General features: G+C 32.6%; 1 protein-coding gene across 2 annotated transcripts in view; it reads left to right on the forward strand.

Moving 5' to 3' along the window:
• LOC140432333 (facilitated trehalose transporter Tret1-like) overlaps window positions 1-21,228 on the forward strand; it is a 50,913-nt gene extending 29,685 nt beyond the window's left edge. For both annotated transcript variants that reach the window (XM_072520164.1, XM_072520165.1), the window contains exons 2-3: window positions 10,000-10,401; window positions 19,596-21,228. In XM_072520164.1, coding sequence (XP_072376265.1) covers window positions 10,000-10,401; window positions 19,596-20,569 — 1,376 coding nt within the window. In that variant the 3' untranslated portion in view covers window positions 20,570-21,228. The remainder of the gene's footprint in view (window positions 1-9,999; window positions 10,402-19,595) is intronic.
• The last annotated feature ends 585 nt before the right edge of the window (window positions 21,229-21,813 follow it).

A 21,813-nucleotide genomic window follows, 5' to 3' on the forward strand; every position in this document is an offset into this window, starting at 1 on the left:
TTTTTCAAAGTTGTATTTTGACACTGGAATTTCTATTAATCTATGTAACATCCTATGATAGGCTTCCAGTTTATGTTGTGTAGGATGGGATGATGAATTGTGTAGAGTCGTGTCAGTATTGGTAGGTTTATAAAATACGAAGAACTCATGTCTATTTTTAAGTCTGATGATTTTTAAATCTAAAAAATTATTGGATTAATTTTATTCTGTTTATATTGTAAATTCAGTATAAATATGGAGTGAACTGTTATACGATAAAAATTCGTCAAGTTGTCTGTTAGTTCCTGTAAAACATACCAGTGCAGCAATGGGGTTAGAGAATCACCCATCCTCTAAGCCTATTACTATCAGATATTTTTATGGATCATCTATACTTTGTCTCAGGGCTATAGAGGGTAAGATATGCAATGCTAACCTTATGGAAATTTTCCAAGACGTTGCCAATTTTATGCAGTGAGCGATGGCGTTCTCTATTGTGTATCTTTCTAAATAAACGGAATAAACCAGGAGTTTTCAACAAGTCCTCACGTGCAATTTTATGTAATTTACAAATATCGTTTGCTAATAATTTTACATAATACTATACATTATTTGTTTCTAATAGTAACTTATCAACTTTTATCTTTTATTGGTAGCAGTAGTATAATAAAATGTGCATTAAATAAACATTTGTTTCAAAGTTTAAAATAATTCGTGTAATTTCTACTAACTGCCAAATTTAAAATGTTATTTATGTCCCTGCAGTTCTAATTACTGCCATAATGTGCAGTATTCGTAATTTTGGTTAATATTTACTGCATACTTTCTTCTAAGTTATTTAATAATTAAGAAGCAATTAGAGTAATTCTTGTACAGAATATGTTTAAAAGCTTGATACATCCAAGGCCTTAATTAGTCTTTATTTGTTCTTCGGAGCGCGTAAACATATTCGAGTTACGATTATTTGTACCATCTTGGATGTACTGTTACTGTTTTGTTATTGTTATTATTGGTTGGTGGCTGTTGTTATGATTTTTTGTTGGCAATGAATGTTATTTTCTGTTGTTGGCTATTGTTATATTTGACGCCGAATTTTTACCGCAAAATGGAGGAAATCGTTTAATAGAAACGTGGAAAAGCTCTGAAACTTTCAGAGAAGCAGATACTAATGAATATTATTAATTATCATCTTAATCAGGATAACAACGATTCTGTATCAAGTGTAATTAGGAAAGTGTCAGAAATTAGTGGTGTTTGCAAAAAGAGTCTGTTTCGCATACAACAGGAATATTCATCACCTGCTGGATTACAATCTACAAAGAGCAGGCCCAAAAAGCGAAAGGTTGGTAATTCTCGTGACAACAGGTACGATGAAGTTGTCAGGGGCCAAATTCGTACAATAATTCATCAATTTTTTCGTGACAACATACCACCAACAATAAATACCATATTAGCTGTTGTAAATGTCATAAAAACTTTGCCCAACTTTTCACGGGCCACGCTACATCACTTGCTGAGTGATATGGATTTTGTGTTTATAAAACGTGGCAGAAATTCAATTTTGATTGAAAAACTAGAAATCATCTCGTGGTATCATCTTTATTTACGCGCAATTCATAAATCATGGATAAATATCGGGCACAGTGTGAAAAAGAATGGATTGATAAAACAATAACACCTCATCGCGATGCTTTTGTTTGTGGTCTGAAAAGTCCAACAGCTCGTGGTGCACGGTTCATTTTATTGCACGCAGGATATACCAGTGGATTTGTTGATAGAGCACACGTTTTTGGCAAAGAAAAATACTCAGGACTACCACGACGAAATGGATGAACCGACCTTGGAAGATCGGTTCGAAAATAACTTAATGCTAAATTTGGCAGAAAAAACTGTTGTGGTAATGGACAATGCATGCTATCACAGCAGAAGGTTAGAACAAATTCCCAACAGTTCAATACTAAAAAAAGATATTCAAGAATGGCTTCTGTCAAAGGACCTACTTTTTGAAGAAGACTACTTAAAATGCGAGTTACTTGATGTAGTCAAGGCCTTCAAAGCAAAATATGATAGATGCATAATAGAAGATATTGCCAAAAAGCACAATGTGAAGATTCTGAGGCTCCCACCCTATCACTGTGAACTCAATCCCATCGAAATGGTTTGGAGTGAAGTGAAACGGTATATAGCTGGACGCAACGCGAATTTTAAAGAAGCTGAAATTCGAAATTTAATTACAGCAGCGTACCAGGTCATTACTGCAGAGACATGGGAAAACTACGTAAACCACGTAATAGCAACAGAAAAAAAAATGTGGGAAATTGACAATTTGTTGGATGATTTCGAACCAATTATTATAAATATAATATATATATATATATATATATATATATATATATATATATAAATATAAATAACGGAGTGATAGTGATGACAGTGACGATAATAATGATGATGATGATTGTGAAGCAGAAACTAAATGTGACAGCGATTGCCAGAAAAAGAAACTAAATACAATGGTGTACAATTACGATTACTTACACACGAAATTAAATACAATGACTTCTTTTATTTTCAACTTATTTATTAGTTTATTTTCGGATATTTCTACGTTTTGTTACTGCCAACATATACAGTACGGTTTTTAAAAGTCCTTCTTCCCTTAACTTTTGAACGGAACAATACATAAATAAAATGTTTCTTTATATGTTAGTTTTATTTAATTCGATTTTATTTAAATCTATAAACAAATGGTTTGTATCGCTATCACATACTGTAGAATTAAAAACAAACTGTTTGTGTGACATAAATAAATTTCTTAATTTCTTTTTTATTTTAATTTAACCCAAGTATGTTGTAGCAAATATTATTTATGTTTGAGAACCACTGACAGAAGGAAGCCAGGCAGTGTCGTTAGTGGGCATTAGAACTTAAGCTACCCTCAACACAAAAGATGGATTAGGCTAAGTAGTAAGAAGTGACGTTTATTTTAATACAAGTTTGCAAAGAAGTATGGCATCGATGTTGTGTATTTACCCTGTACAGACTAGTCACTTTGAGACCATCTATAGAGACAAAGATTTTAAAACATTTTATATTGGCTGAGATACTTAAAAGATGTACTGAAATTAAAATATAATGTAAAATGTAATGAAATTAAATCTCAAACTTTCCTCCTGCTTTATTTATTTATTCATGTTCGTGAGAACTAGAAACTAATTCGCGAACGATTTTTGCCATGGTGGATTGATAGGTCGTATAATACAAATTGTAGATTTTTCTTGTCGACTAATTCATCAATATGTCTGCTTTCTATATTGTAGAAAGCACAGTAGGTAAGAAATCGTCTGATTTCTACTATAATTAATTAAAAAACTGTTATTTGACTAATTTTATTAATGCCAAATTGTTAGATTTTAGTTACTAAAAGGTATTTTTTATTATATTAATAAAAAATTGAAGTAACTTAAATATGTATCACTGAGTGACACAAGTGCAGAAAATTGTAGATTAACAACTAAAGGGATTAACTTAACGACCAAAAATTAATGTTTAAATATTAAACACCGTATATATATTCTTCACAAACATAACATTGAGAAAGCAGAATATTTGTTCTCTTTTCTTCCCCGACGACGAAAATGTTATCCTTACAGTAGAGATGTTAAAATAAAGAAAAGAACTTTGGAAAAATACGTTGCTCGGTCAGAAACTAATGAAGGAGACTACATTTCCAGTTCATTTACTATCTAAAGCCTCTTGAACTTAAACTGTTTACTTGAAGTAGTTTATAAAGAAACAGTTAATTCTTTTTATAGCAAGTGGTGTACTTTGTGGCCATGAGTCAAGAGAAGAAGCTGCTTTTAATGCTCTAAATAATTTCGGTGTTTTGTGGAAAATAGAATCAGGAACAATCGGTACAAATTACTGGAAAAACGATTAATTAACTGAATAAAGATTAAAAGCTTAAGTTTGAATAGTATATGTGCTACTTATAGTTGTGGAATCAGGAGCGTTTAATAATATTTATTTCTCAAATTTCATAAATATTTTTCTGATAAAAAAAATATATACCATATTAAAAACTGTTTTGTATCCGGTTGTAATGTATTAGTGGGTCGCATAATTGATAGGAACAAACTTAGAAACAACCTAAAGATTTATGTTTTTTGAATATATATATATATATATATATATATATATATATATATATATATATAACTCAAATTTGGGAATGTCAAAAGTCCTTTTTTAAAAAAACAGAATTTATTAGAGCTAAAACGACTAATTACAATAAAATCAGATTCTAAACTGAATAAAATATTAGTTAAAATAAAACATATATACAGTTGCAATTATACAATTCACAATATTACGAAACATAGCGTCAGCACTCCTAAGTTCAATGTCTTTGACCATGTCAGCACTCCTAAGTCCATGGCCTGAATAAACCCATAGGCGTCGCTCTATAACTCCTCTTCCTCTAGATTAAAGCTCCTTGTGGGAGGTGAATTTTCGAACTGGAATCATCTGGGTCCTGTATGTTTGACATTCTTATGTCTTCCTTTCTTTTGGTTTCTTTTCTTGTTCTTGTCTTTATTTTCTTATAGATAATGTAGATGATTATTACAACGATGGCAAGATATAATATGATCGTCCAAATGCTGGGAATGTGGTAATTTTATCTTTGTTCCATGATGGGTATAATTCTGTTTGTGGGATTTTTTTCAAATTTTAAATTCTTCAAAGTTATTTTGTAGACGGCTTGGACATTGGACAATTTTACCGTGGGTGCAGATGTCGTTGAGAGGTATTATTGTATTTTTATTTTTTAGCAAATTCTTGTATTAGGTATTATTATTGCAAATTCTGACTCAATTTGTGTGGGTATAGGTAATAAATAGTAGAGATCAAAGATGTTCTCAAAATTGATAGGAATTGTCAGAAAATATTGAATTTGGTTTTCCTCTATTTTACAGGTGATTTCCAGAATGGATTCAAAATCTAAAATATTTTCGTGTTTTAATTCAAATGGTAATTGTGTTTTGTAAAATAAAGAGATTCTTTGTAACTCTCGAAATAGATCACTAGATTTAATAATACTAAGGTGTAAGGTTTTGAGCTTACAAAAAGTAATAGGATTTTCTACAGTCTCCATTATATCAAGTATGGAATTATATGTGATAATGAGTTCATTGAACATGTCTTTTAGATAAATAATGTTCTCAAATTTGGTTTGAAAATCGACAATGTCTTTTATTTAAAAAATCTTTGTTTTAAGGATTATTTCATTTGTTTGAATATCTTGAATGGTTTTATTGAAGTTATCTATGATTTGTTGACTAAGAGAATATTGATTAAGTATCTGATGTTCTAATTTTAGTTGATTAGTTTTCAAATGTTCTAGTATTAAATTTATCTTCTCGCCATCTTCGGCGTCTAAATTACCTTTGATTGAAATATTTAGACCGCTAAACTTTTCTTGTATGCTATTTTTGATATATTGAATAATATTAACGTAGTTGTACGTCTCTAATCTAAAGAATTCGCTGTTAGAAATGTTATTTTTAAGATACTCAAATTGCTTGTTCAGGTTGTCATATTCAGTTATAAGTGGTTTTAAATTATAAAAATGTACAAATGTATGAATAGATTTTTGGAGTTTTGCGGTTCCTAATTTTATAGGTAGAATGCCTAAGTTGTGGGTGATATCGTTTATTTCGGCTGTTGTATGTCCGATTGTGACGAACCTGAAAAAATATAAGTTTTCCGTTTAGGTCCTTTTACATTTGAAAGGTGAATGTTTTCGGTAGTATTTTTATACCGCTTAATGAGCTGTTTTCTCAAATTTATTAATGGATTTAATATTTTCTTTTTGATATTTATTTTTAGTTTTTCCTTTTATTTGTCTGTTTCGCACAAATACTTCGGTAGGAATTTCTTTTGGTAATTCCTCGCTATTTTAAGTTCTTTTTCTAACAACATTGATTCAAAATGGCTTCCAACAAAAAATCAAAACGGCAACAGCTTTCATTGATCTAACTTGCGCTTACGACACGGTATGGAAGGAAGGCCTACTACTTCATTTGTGTCAGGTGAATAACCTAGTAAATAAAATGCAGTGCAACGAATTATTTCAAATTAGCGTTAATGGGAAAACTAGTAAATTCAAAAGTTTACAAAATGGCTTACCCCAAGGATCGATTCTATAGCTGCTCTTGTTTAACATTTACACCTCAGACACTTATATTGCAATCTTACGCAAATTTGTTTATGCAGATGATATAGCATTAGATATACAAACAAGAAACGTCGAGAACGTCCAAGCTATTCTAGAAGGTTGCCTAAATATTATTATCATATATTTTAAAAAATGGTTTTCAACCAAATCCTAAAAAAACGAAAGTTACTACTTTCCATCTAAATTGTCGTGAAGTAAACCACAGATTAAACATAGAATGCGAAAAAGTTATCCTAAAACATAACCCAAACCCAAAAAATCTCGGGGTAATACTAGATAGTACTCTAACTTTCAAGCAAGACCTACATAAATCGGCAGCTAAAATAAAAACTCGCAACATCAGCAACGCAATCATTCTCAAGCTGGAAAACACTTCTTGGGGAGCCAATGTAGATACAATCAGGACAAGCGCCCTTGTATTAGTCTATTTAACAGCCAAATATTGTGCTCCAGTCTGGCTAAACAGTCACCATACTAACTTTCTAGATAAATAATTAAATCAAACCATAAGATATTTTACGGGGATCATAAAGAGTACGCCAACTCAATTTCTTGCGGTTTTAAGCAGCTTTGCACCACCCAAAGCACGACGGTTAGCTGCCCTTTAAGCTTAGTACCAGAAATGTTAGAAGCATCCATAACTGCTAATAAATACCGACATTGATTAGCTAAATCAGGGCCAACTGCGGATGAAATCTCGAAACCCATTAACAAGAACAGCTAACAATGTTCCAAACAATTTCACAATTAATGAGCATTGGATAGGTGAATGGAACGAAGAAGTGGACAACGCACATCTAATAGAAAATCCCATAGTCAAACCCAACCATTTCTCTCTTCCACGCCGAGTATAATGTAATCTGAACCGAATCAGAGTAGGTCATGGAGTATGCAAAGAATTGCTTAACCAATGTAGCATTGCAGACAGCTAGGTAACAAATGCAATGCTGCTGAACAAACAGTCCACCACTTCATCCAAGAATGTACACCCACACGATTCGAAGGTAGTTTGAACGAAATCCATAAACTAACTCCTGAGGCAATGGAATGGATCAACGGTAGCAATATCCGGCTTTAATGTTTTCCCCTGTTTAATTATAATGTATTGTTATTATTTTATACATATACATATAGCTATACATATATTCTAAGTATAAATATATATATATATATATATATATATATTTATATATATATATATATATATATATATATATATATATATATATATATATATTAAATAATTAAGTAATCATTCGGGTAAAAAAATATTGTCTATTAAAAAAATATACAAACATTTTAAAATTACATTTTCTTGCATATCTAAATTTAAAATCACTTTCCTCTTCAGTATTAATTAATAATTTTGATTTTCCCTATCTACCACTTAATATTTAATAAGATTATTGATTAATGATATCACAAAGCATAACCTTTAATGAAGAATTTTTTTTTTTCATGAAATTATTAATAAAGAAATTTTCCATTTTTTGCCAACTTTTTCAGACATGAAACGGAAAACTTAAACATAACTCTTTGTAAAGACAATGAAGTCGATTTTACTAAAGTAACAAGACATTTACTCAACACAGACACTACACATTACTCCTCTGAGTTAGTGATAAGTTATAGTCTAAAAAAATCAATATGAAATTGACCGGCCAGTTGGTTGTGAAAACCAGTGCCAATAAAACACAAAACACACACACACACACACACACACACGCACACACACACACACACACACACACACACACACACACACACACACACACACACACACACACACACACACACACACACACACACACACACACACACACACACACACACACACACACAAAACGAGTATAAATATTACGTCACATAGATATTATGTCAAATCTGTGTCACTATCGCTGTCGTCTCTTAAATTGATGATAATATTTTGTATATTATATTATGTAGGAAAATATGAATTTTCAGCTTTCATGATATGTGAGACTGCATTTTTCCAACTATTCGCATCAATGTTGAGTACTTCCCTTTCAATTAGATGCAGGACAGATGGAATTAAATGTGGCGCAGTATTATTTCTTCGAACTTTTGACTTAGGTTGATGCCACATATATTCGATTGGGTTAAATACACAGGCGGAAGTCTTAAAATCATATGACCCATATTTTCGGCATAATTATCATAAAAGTATTATTTTTTCAATGTCCTGTTCTTTATTAAAATGTCCAATAAATCATCTTAGTATTATTTATGTGAAAATAAATATCTTTGTCATATAAGTAAATCTGTATTGTTATTTTCGTATCGCTTGAACTGGGAATTTTATTTAATTGCCTGATATGATATGTTGCATTGTCCATAACTATAACACTATTAGGGTGGATGTTGGGTATTAACTTATTTTTAAGCCGGTCTTTAAATATATCTGAAGTTTTGTTGTCATGGTAATCGAGACAAGAATCACTGATGTTTTTAGCTGATAGAGATAAGGCATTTGGAACCCATCTATTGACTGATCCAGCAAGGAATATTGTTATTCTTTTTCCTTTATTAGAATGCGCTTTTGTTGAACAAGATTGACTATTATCTACCCAATCTTTAGATGGCATATCGTGAGAATCAAACCACGTTTAATCTAAATAAATAATAAGTCGATTCTCTCGACGATTCTGTTTAATTTTGTTTAAATATTTCGTTCGCAATATCCGTAAACGATAGGATTCCATAAGTACCTGTCTTTTATCTACTCTTTTATATTTAAGCCCTATAGGTTGCAAACACTTCCAAACAGTTGTTCTACTGCACTTAATTTCAGTATTGTCGACGTGAAGCCTGTCAACTAATATATCTAGTGTGGGTACAATTTGTTGTTCATACAAGGCATACACTTTGTGACGAATAAGATCTTGATCTGCACGATCGAGCTTCCGAGAAATACTGTCATCCCGTCTTGTTAATCTTGGTATAATAGGATTACTTACAATTTTTCTGACTGTGGATAATGGTTTTTTAGTCAAAGTTGCCGTTTCATGTAAGGCTTCATTACTGTCCATGTTTTTTTTGACAAGAGTTTGAGTTCAATAATTTGTTTTGCATCAGTAGATAAATGAATTCGTTGGCAGTGTTCTGACTCTAATACTTGAATGAGATCACCTCCTTGTCGATTTGGTTAAGGTTCATTAACTGGAGAAATTGCCCTATTATACTTATATTAATTTTTTGCACAAACTGAACACTCAAACGACTTTACAACCAATTCCATCGAAAGCAGACTTTAGTGAAGTCTGCTTTCGATGGAGTATGTCACGGTTCGTAGACTTACTACGGTTGCCTCTTCCGCCTAACCAATGAACATTAAGCCCGAAACTGTACTCTCGTGACGTAATTCTTCCCCTTCAACCAATCAACACTGCAATCGACCTGCCCCCTACATTCAGTTTCAATCGTGAATAAATGGGTTTTGTATTCTTGTGTACTCTGGTGACGTAACTCAAGCATCCCCACCCCAGTAGTAAGTCTACGAACCGTGGGAGTATGTATAGTTTCTTATTAATCACCCTGTATAAAAATTAAATAGTCTAATTTAATCCTACATTTATATAACAAAATCATCGACTTTTGATATTGAAAAATTTATAACTAGCATCAAACAGATAAAAAAACGGATTTTACACTAACAGTGCTGTATCAATGGAATCAATATTTTACTAAAAATGAATATTAAAGCTTAATTGAAAATCCGTGTAATAATACATGCGATTAACATTTATATTTTATGTTTTTAGCGACAATCCTCTCCATTACTGATGGTATGTGTGTCGCATGGAGTGCCCCTATGGTGCCCTATTTTATTAGCGAACAAAGTCATATAAAAATGTCCCAGGAACAGGCTGAATGGATCGAAACTTGTTTCCTCATTGGCGTAGTGTGCGCCATTCCCATAACCGCGTACGTCACGAACAAACTTGGAAGAAAAAAATGTCTAATTTTGGCTAGTACTGTCCTCATGATCTGCTGGATTGCCATAGCGCTCGTTACTAAGAAGGAATATATTTACGCTGCAAGAGTATTCACTGGTATGGGAATTAATCTGGGATTTGTTTCGGTGCCAATCTATATAGGAGAAATTGCTCAAAAGGAAATTAGAGGATTCCTTACAAGTTTGATGCAGATTATGGTGATAATAGGTAATTGGATCAATAATTTTATTTAAGATCATAGTGACCAAAAATGTTTTAATAATTTTAGTTACTTTTTACTATATTTTTAGGTTGTCTAAATGTTTCACATTTTAACGGTTGAATAATATGAGGTTGGCAGTTCTGATAAACGGATAGCTGTTCGTTTTTGTATAGATAAATAGCCCTACTTTTCAGTATTTATTAGACCAGTTTTGAGGTCGATGTGAGAGCGGCATTCTGATTTTTGTAGAAAAAGTTGTATGACAACTTAAGTAAATAACATTGGACTCTCTCTCAAATAGGTCGGTAATATTAATAAAAAAATTAAAATATTTAAAAATTATTAAAAACATCACTTAGAACCTTAAAAATAGTTCGCCTAGAAAATCTTTATAATGTAGTAAAAAGTCCATCAAATTTCCTTAAAATTGATTTAATAGATTTCACATAATATTTTGCCATCTAAATTTTTTTTAATTGAATTTTCCAATCCAATCCAATGTCCAAATTCGATATACTCTTCTTTTAAAAGAAAAAAAGTTGAATTAGTGGTTCGTAAGATACAACCGGTCAAAGTTGACTGTCATTTGCGACGAAGGTATAAACAATATTGGGTAATCTTTGAACCATTACCTTAATCTTTCGGAGCTGTCTCGACAAAAATTTTCATGTCTTCAACATATTCATAACATATTATAATAATCAAACCAGTCAGTATCTTCTTCTTCAAGTGCCATCTCCGCGGCGGAGGTCGGCAATCATAGCATAGCTATTCGGACTTTTTTTGAGACTGCTGCTCTGAAAAGTTCTTCTCCCTAAACTTCTCTTTAATTGGAGCTTTCCCTGCATAATCAGTTGGAGCAAGGTGTATATCTCTCCAGTCCGATATATTCCAATTTTCTTGTTTTAATTGTATTAATTGTATTGCATCTAGCGAATGAAAAATACTAAAAAAACGAGGTTGGCGAAAATTGAATTTCATAGTTTAAAATCGATATACGTAAAAAAATGTATTTTTTTCTTTTTTTTTTTAATCCGATATAACTTGAAAAGAGACCTAAATACCGCTTACCAAATCTCAAAGATGCTTAAGTTTTGCTATGTGGGGTAGACTTTTTTTAGAAAAAATTACCAAACGTGTACCTTTTATCGCTCTAAATACAAATATTCTCAAACTAGGTAGTACAAATAAATGACAGACTTTTCTGGTCATCATAAGGTCAACGGTAAAGTACAATCTTTACAAACCTTAAAAATTATATATTAGTCCAGTCGTCAGACAGTTGACCCCCAAAAATTATACGAACAAGCTGAATTTTCCCGAGAATATTAATTTTGGGAATACAAAAAAGATGCAAAAAATTTTACCACTTTTACCCCCGGGCTTCCCCCTAAAACCTCTAATGCAGGTGGGTAAAACCGCAAAAAAAATCGATTTACCAACAATCCGTACGCCGTAGAACAAATTGTTTCAAGTAAAAAATGTTACAGTTACGCGAAATCAATGTTCAATAAAGTTTGTAGCAGCTCGACGGTAAAAATTCGATATATTTTGATCCAAGTGTCCTATCGACAAAAATCAAGATGCGTTTTGAAGGTTGAGAATCCAGCTTTTGTATGCAGTTTTTGTATTTTGCCGCTAATAAACTCAGTTTTTAATAAGGTGTTAAATAACTAAATGTAGCGCGATTTTTGCCATTTTTTAAGATTCTCGTAAGATCAATAAAATTGATTACTTTCATAGACTAGTCGTAGTCAAATTTTTATTTTTAAAAATAAATATTTAAAATCTATGACATGAAATTTCAATTTTGAGTTGTGGCAACAAATATGGGGCATTTGAAATATGAATAAAAAACGCAGAACTTAATGTTTCACATTACAAACGATTACACGTCACGGGAAATGCCTTCAAGAAATCTATTTTGGGTGTAGTTTATAGCAGAAGTTTTTTTTTTGTTTTTAAAAAACGTACTAGTGTATTTGAAAAAAAAAAGTTTTAAACGTTTTAGATTGTTTGTTATGTGAAAGTTTAAATCCAGCGTTTTTTAAGCATATTTCAAATACCTCACATTTGTTGCCAAAACGTAAAACTAAAATTTCGTGCTATAGATTTTGAAGGTTAGGCTCTAATTATCGAAACTTCATACTGGCCAGTCAATGAAAGGGATAGATTGTATTTATATCATGATAATCATAAAAAATGGCAAAAATCTCGCCACGTTTGTTTATTTAACACATTTATAAAATCTGAGTTATTTGGGACAAAATACAAAAATTTCATACGAAAACTAACCTCTTTACTTTTAAAACGCATCTTGACTTTTGTGAATAGAACACTTGAATCAAAAGATATCGAATTTTTACCGTCGAGCTAATACAAATTTTACGGAACATTGATTTCGCACGCGTAACTGACATCCAAAATCTACGGCCGTTTCAAGCGATGTTTGTGAGAGAACGGTTCATTCTATACAAAAATTGCTAATAAACATTTTTGTTTAAAATTATCTTAGCTACATTTTTTATTTAAAACATTTTTTTCTACGGCGTACAGATTCTTGGTAAATCGATTTTTTGCGTGTTTACCCCCTACAAGGTGGTTTTAGGGGGAAGCCCGGGGGTGAAAGTGGTAAACTGTTTTGGATCGTTTTTGGGGTCCCAAAATAAATATTCTCAGCAAAATTCACCTTGTTCGTATGATTTTTAGAGATGCATTTTCGTACCTGACGACTGTAGTATATTTTAATACTACTAATTTAACCAAACCTTACATCAGGTATGGTACAAATAGTGCCAATATTACTTATGTTAGTTGAAATTAAAAAGGGGTGGTTTTCTATTGCATTTAAAGGTGACATTAGTATAAAAATAATATAAGCAGTACTTACATTCATGTAAAAGGTCTATTGTTAAGATGGCGTGTTTCCAGTGCTCATTTTTGCTGAAAATCCACAGACGGTACGTTAGTAAAATTAGCAAAAATGAGCATTTGAAATACGCCATCTAAATAATAGAGCTTAGAAAAATTTATTTTGTTTATAAATATTTGTATAGGCCGATATTTTTTAATTATCATCCATATATGTATAAGACCCCTGGAAAATCGCTAAGTTCTCCTTAACTTAAAGGATTATCTTTCCCTCTGTATACATACATTTTTTTCTATAATTATGTTTATTCACAATCTACATCATTAGCGAGTATTAAGTAAATGTGTTACTGGTTTTGGGCGTGAACGGGAGACACTCAACGATATCTCACCTTATTCTATTTTGGTTTAGTTTTGAATTAGGTCTTGGGGCCAGATTCTATCTAGTCTTCTTCACACACACACACACACACACACACACACACACACACACACACACACACACACACACACACACACACACACACACACACACACACACACACACACACACACACACACACACACACACACACACACACACACACACACACACACACACACACACACACACACACACACACACACACACACACACACACACACACACACACACACACACACACACACACACACACACACACACACACACACACACACACACACACACACACACACACACACACACACACACACACACACACACACACACACACACACACACACACACACACACACACACACACACACACACACACACACACACACACACACACACACACACACACACACACACACACACACACACACACACACACACACACACACACACACACACACACACACACACACACACACACACACACACACACACACACACACACACACACACACACACACACACACACACACACACACACACACACACACACACACACACACACACACACACACACACACACACACACATACACGCGCGCGAAGCGTTCAACTCAACCCCTAGGGACATGTGTATACCACTGCTAGTCAGTGTGATCCACATATCCGAAGATCAAACCGGTCTCGCTCCAGAAGAGCTAATCATTCTAGATCGGTACCTATCTGACCCCCAGGTTTTTCCTCCACCCCTTCACTACGTCTGACATACGCAGCGAAGGCTTATGAACTTGGCGTCGGGCGATTTGGATAATAAACAACACCCTCCGTATCTACATGGTTGTGGTTAGGCCACCTAAAATTAAGGGGTAGCTAGAAGCTTTTCTCCCTATTTACTTTACTGAATTTAATTTGGTATTAGCATTGCATTGGACTGGAGTCCCTAAAAGAGTGTGTGCCCTGCACGGAGAGACATCAACCTAGGTTGGTGCCCCTCCGCACAGGGAAAGTGTGCGTTCGGTCACTCAGCTGCCGATTTGGCAAAAATTAATTTGTTCTCCTCGCCAGCTGGGCACCCGACTGGTCTGGCCACCAAGCCCATGCTTGTCGCACATGGCCTCGATGCTCAGAAATTCGCGTGCTGGTCTCCCAAATAGACCTGCCTTAAGGGCCTTAGCCAAAAAGTTTGGCTGTACAAAGAAAACTTATGGTTTTCTTTGTACTAATATCGCATGTGTTTATGTATGTGCGACGGGATCAGTGTCGCGCATATTGTGGTTGAAGACCCGGAAAACTATGAATAGTTACTAAGCTATTCCCTGCCACTATAATTCGTTCGCGGTGTTAGAAGGTATTTTCCCGACTATTTTATACTAATATTAAAACTAAAACTAAGATATTTTTTTTGGTGAGAATTTTTTTTCCTACTTCTAACCCGCGTTGCCTCTGACTAATCTGTGCCTATCTCAGTCTTTGTGTCCTTATCCTATTGGGACATATCCAGCTATTTGTTGTTTAGGCCGTCTATGTGCCGTCCTGATATTTTCGTCATAATCCGTTAGCTCTGTCAGCTTTCTGTTGGGGTGGTTTCTTATCTCATTGAAGATCTCATGTGCTTTTTCATTCATTGTATGTAAGATTCTTTTCTGGTTCGTGTCTCTGTATAAGTACCTTAATGGGACATATTTCGGTACATTTAATGCGTATCTAATTAGCTGATTTTGTGCTACTTGTAATTTCTTCCTGTTTGATTTACAGGTGTGCCCCCAAGCTGCTGATGCATAAGTTAACGTTGGAAGGATTATGCTATTTGCTACCCTTATTTTCGTAAAGAAATTTAATTTGCTTTTCTTGCCGATTAGCGAGGCAAGTTGTGTCTTTGTTAGCTTGGCTTTATATACTGCTTGGTTCACATGTTCAGTGAATGTGAGCTTGTGATCAAGGGTCACTCCTAGGTATTTAGCTTGATTGCTCCATTCTACGTTTTCATTGGCTAATCTTAATTCCATATTGGGTATTTGTCTTCTTTTCCTAAACATGACGGATTGTGTTTTTTCCGGGTTGAGTGCAATTTTCCACTTTATGCACCATGCGTGCAGTCGATTTAGAGATCGTTGTAAGTCTCTTGTTCTAGTCTTCTTGTGACTGGACTATTCTTAAATAGTTCCCTTACTAAGGTAAACCGACCCAATAAAGATCCAGTTAATGAGTATTTGACTTTAGACGTAAATATTAAGGAAACGAAATAATAGAGAAAATGGATTTAAAATATATTTGATAGCTTGATGTTTTCTTTATCAAAATAATTAATAAAAAAATGAAAAATCTGTTTTTTATTCGACAAACAAAATTGTTTTCACTAAAATGTAAAAAACTTCAATTCCGACGTAATGGTGATTTAATTCCAGCCTGTTTATAAAAAGAATTATCTTTTTTTTGTTTTAAACCATACAGACAGTCTTTTGTAAATATATATTTATTTCAAAGTAGGTATAAAAAATACAGAAGCATAAAAACACATTTTTTATGTAGAAAAGGCATAGAAAAACTAAATAAAATAAAACGATGTACATACATAATACAGTTTGAATCTAAAAAAAAACAACAAAAAATACTTTCAGAAGTTACTTAGCAACAGTCTTTTCAGTCAACAACAGTCAACAAACAATTTCATCTGGATCATACCAAATAATATAATCTGTCTTTGGTCATCTTCAATGATATAATATTTTTTCCACAGCTTTGATTTTGAATTTAGCTTCTGTTATTTCTTCTTCTACTGGAAACGTTTTAACTACAATAACGTAGTCACCTAGTTCCTAGTCGCCCACCTTTAAATCCATAGAATTGTTAGCTTTCTGATTTCTAGTTCTTTCACCTGTTTTTCTGCCAGAACCAACATTGCATTTTTTTCCGGTTCTACTCTTCTCTAGTACTCTCATGAAATCATCAGCAATCGTTACTACAGCTGTTAATTTTTTTGTAGCCTGTCTTTTGGACGTCTGAGATATTTTTCTGGGAAATAAAACGCCTTTTTGAATTGCGTTGGAAATTTTAGAAGAATGACAAAATAGGATTGCAGAATTTATGGGAGATTGATTTTTAAAATAGGTTCAGAAATCATGAAATATATTGCGCCATGTAGATTGGACAGGACGGAATATAGTAACATCAAGCGGCTGCATGATATGTATGGAATTTGGAATCAGTGCTACCAAAACAATTCCATTTTCACGACAAAACTCACTCAATGTCAGATATATGGCTAACATGTTCATCCAAAAATAACACGACGGGTGGCTTAATGTTTTTTCGTTTAACCACTTATTAAAATAGATTGCGACATACTCATAAAACGTTTCTCTTTTCATCAATCCACTTTCATTATATCCGATACCCCAACCTATTTGCATAGTTGGAACTAAATGTTTTGGTAGCCTCATATAGGGAAACAAAACCATTAATAGTGGGATATCTCCACTAGTGGATATTGTTGCTAATACGGTCAGATATTCTTTTTCGTCGCTAGCAGTTCTGTTACATACAGTTTTAGACCCTCTTTTAACTAACACTTGTTTGTCCCGTGGAGCCATGAAAAAGGATGTCTCGTTGCAGTTGAAGTTTCGGCTTGGCTGTAACACATCTGTGATGCCATTTTAACTGAAATAATCACATACTTCCTTGAACCAATTTCTTATCCTTTCCTCTGTGACGAAGGAACGGCTAGCTGTCAAATTTCGCGATACACGAGGTCTTACTTCCGGATGCTGGGTTAGGAAATAATACCATCTATTTCCAGAAATTCCATTCTTAAATGGATTGACTCACTTTAGATTTTTAATAAGCACTGCTACGGTGTTAATAAGCTAATCGCGTGTTACGGCAAAACCCGCTTCAGCCAAAAACAATATCTATTTTACGATTAGTTTTTCCTCATCACTAGTTAAAACTGGTTGTCTTCCAATATTTTCATACGTCTACTTTTGTATTCTTTCATCTTTCAATGTACTTTTTGGTATATCATACATCTTGGATACTATATAGGCAGACATGCCAGTTTTCATGTCATTTAGGGTCCGATCCAGTAGCTCTTGTGAATTTTTTTTCTTTTTCATTGGCTAAGGCTTTTTAGTTCTGACCACACTTCTAGAAAAAAAATCAAATGTTAATAATTAAGTCTTTTTTGTAAATAACATGTCAGGATAAATTTGGGTTAGGGTGAAATTAGAGCACATGCGAAATATAAAATCTAATACCGCCAGAATAAAATTAAATTATTTTAATGTTTTTTTGTTATTAATTAATTGTCAAACTATATATTTTAACTTGAGTAAGTAACAAAAAAAAATAATTTTTTTTTGAACAAATTTGAGATTTTTTCAATTTTCTATCATTAGAAATAAGTACCTGAATGTCATGGTTGTAACTTTCTTTTTTGATTTTATAGAAAAAAAACTATGGGACGGAATTTGATAGTATGTTTTTGTTAATATCTTTAAAGTATATTTTTTAATAATTTTTGATATTAAAGAACAAAAATTTAAATTGAAAAAAACCACCAATATTCGTAATTACGGCCCATTGAGCCGGAATTAGATTAGCTACTAAAATTGTGCCCTAATACCGGCCTAATCTATTTTTGTAAATTCTGCTTTGTTTTGACCCAAAAACTAAAGTGTTTTATAAAAAAACACAACTATTAACCATTTCTAATGAACAAACTATTGCATGTAGGTGAAAAAATATTTTCTGTAATAATTTGCAAGCAAATATTATAACCAATGATTGAAACTTGATTATCGAACTGACTTAAACAAAAGCTAGAACATGTCACCCCACCTTTTATACATAAAAAAATGGCCTAATAAATTTCTCGCTAGGATACACACGAACCGAGTATTAAGTTTAACCAACTTACAGTTATTTACAAAAGAATTTCAATTTTTTAATAGGCCGGATTTACATCACAAATTTGTATAGGCCGTTAATAGGTAGTTTTACCTTAGCTCAATTTTTTAAGGAAATGGTACGTTCATTTTGTGACACCGTGGCTCGATGGATTTCTTTTCTGATGAAAGGAGTCTTTATACATATAAATTTTATATTAATATGTTTGTTTATCATAAGCAGTTATTAGAATATCGATGAGAAAACAATTATTTCCGTAATTGATATGATTGATGATTATTTAAACTGTCGGGTTAAGAAAATATTTAATTTTGAAATTGAAGAGTACAGGTTCATATATCTCGAATGATTTTTGTTTTAAAAACCGTCCGTGTAGAAGAGGTCTCCGGCGAAGAGAAGTGTCTGTTGAGATAGAATTCGATGTATGACCAAAAAAGAAAGCAAAAAGGTAAAACTTTTTACCGTAAATTGAAAATGTGGTCGGTCTAAAATGCAAAATCTTAACACAACATGAAGTCAAATCTACCTTTAAAGTTCAAATTGAATCAGTCGTTACAGAACACACTCTCACACAACACAACATCCAAAAGAAGATCGGCGTCTAAACAGAATTTGACACTCAATAATAGGAGATAGAAAAAGTTTTCCTATTTGCTCCAAAAATTCAGTTTTGACTAGTCACAAGTTCAGAAAAAACTAAAGAAAGAAATTGTTCTGCACAATTACCTATGAATCCCGGAGACATCTGTTAAATTTTCCGTGAAAGCATTCTTCGACATTATCCTTTAATTAAGTAGAGCTGTAAGCAATATTTGTTTAGTATTTAGTATCTAGACTTCAAGTTAGTAAATAATAACGAATTTATTAACTTTCTAGGTATAATATTGATGTACTGTATTGGACCCTTTACACAAAAATATTGCTTACAGCTGTAAGCAATATTTGTTTAGTATTTAGTATCTAGACCTCATGCTAGTAGATAATAACGAATTTATTAAATTTTTAGGTATAATATTGATGTACTGTATTGGACCCTTTACACCGTTCTATGTTCCACCATATGTAGCAGCTGGACTGCTGATGTTCAAATTGCTCATATTTTCATTCATGCCCGAAACACCGTATCTATTGTCCATGAAAAATAAAATTCCGGAAGCTAGAATGAGCCTGCAAAAGTTACGAGGAAAAAAAGATGTAGAAGATGAACTAAATGAAATACGAGAAGCTATAGAAAATGATATGAAAGACCAAAAAGGAACTTTTAAAGAAATTTTTGTAGTTAAACGTTACCGAAATGCTTTAATTATTGTTTTAATATTTGATTTTACAAAATTATGCAGTTGTTTTGAAGTTGTATTGATGAATATCCACCAGATGTTGGAGAAAGCTGGTTCTGTGTACATTCAACCTGCATCTGTGGCTATTATTTTTTCAGTATTATTACTAATTTCTTCTTTAATATCATCATTGACTATAGATAAATTTGGCCGTAAAGTTTTGTTTGGTGTTTCAAGTGTTCTTACTGCCCTTTGCTTGCTTATTTTGGGGATATTTTTGAACCTACACCAAAAAGGTTACAATGTTCAAGCTATGAACTGGATACCTGCAGCTTCGGTTATGGTATACGCTGTTGTGTTTAAATTGGGAATGGGCACTGTACCATTCGTCATATTAGGTGAAATATTTTCTACTAGAATCAAAGGACGAGGCATTGCTTTTTGTAATGGCTTTCACACCTTTACTGCCATCGGCGTCTTGCAGCTTTATTTTTTTCTAAGAAGGGCGTTTGGAATCTATATTCATTTTTATATCTTCTCGTTTCTCACTATTATAGTTACAATACTTATAATGTTCTTTGTGCCTGAAACTAAAGGAAAAAGCTTGGAAGAAATACAACAGCTATTAAGAGAGAACTCTTTTAAGAAGTCTGTAGGGAATAAAAAAGCTGTAGAACTTAGTAAACTGACAGGTGATTTTTAAAATTCATAATCTGTGAGATTTATTGGGAAATATTTTTCGTTAAAAAAGTACCCAAACTAATTGACTATATTCCGTTTGTCATTCTCTACAATAAAGAAAAGTGGAATACAAAAATAATATCCATGTCGTTAAGAGATACCAAAGATTGCTATAAATAGTCTCCTGCAATCGTTTTGAACACTATTGTAAACATATTGAAGTGGATAATGATAGTACAAATTTACGTACAAACTTATAATAACTGCCTTATTTTAGATGTAAGTAATTTTAAATATGCTCAAAGATGTTATATTCTAAATACTCTAAAATAATTTAGATTATTTATGTATTTAGGGCTAAGAGTGATATATTATTGCTCGAGAATAAAAGTTATATAAAATATGATAAAAAATCTGTATCTTTTACTTACGAAAATATTTGTGGTTTTTCAGTTTCTGAAGTTTCATTTGAGGTATTAAATCATTCCGTTTTTTAACGCAGTCAGCTTTTTATTAATTTAACCCCTTCAGTGAGTTTGTCCTACCAGAGGGATACTGTGATAAGTACCAATGCTGTATACATGTATAATATTTTGAGGAAAAAATTATATTATTCATTTTACTTGCTTTATTTGCCATACTTCTAAGATTATTATTCGTAAAAGTAACATTTTCATAATCTTTAATTATGATTTGTAATATCCCTCTGCAAGGACATTATGATATGGCGAAATAAAATTCATATAAAAATAATAAAACATACATGGTTTTAAATGAATTAATTACTATTTAAATGGGAATAAGCCACAATTAAAGGTTAAAATACGTTTATTGACGTTTCAATTTCCACTTTGGAAATCGTTCTCAAAATACAAACATTAGTAATAATAATTCATTTCCATTGCTTGTATTTTGGATGCGTATTTGTTATTTATTACCCAAAGCTCTGAAACATATGTAGCAATACTTTCTATGATACTTTTGTATATCCTAATTTTTGTGTTTCGAGTCATGTAATTATTTCAGAGTATACTATTCAGTTGACGTATTGCTGAATTACCTTGACCAATTCTAGTTGCTATTTCTTTTGTATTCCGACCATCGTTTTTAATACTTAAACCGAAATATTTATAGCCATCAGTATTTTCGATTTGTGTGCCTTTTAGTTCTAAGTACCTTTCTTCACCACACGCTACTAGATACTCTTTTTTTGATGAATTAATTGATAAACCCCACTTATATTCTTTACCCACCTATATTTTTCAC

This window comes from Diabrotica undecimpunctata, chromosome 1 (assembly GCF_040954645.1).
Source record: "Diabrotica undecimpunctata isolate CICGRU chromosome 1, icDiaUnde3, whole genome shotgun sequence".
NCBI lineage: Eukaryota > Metazoa > Arthropoda > Insecta > Coleoptera > Chrysomelidae > Diabrotica > Diabrotica undecimpunctata.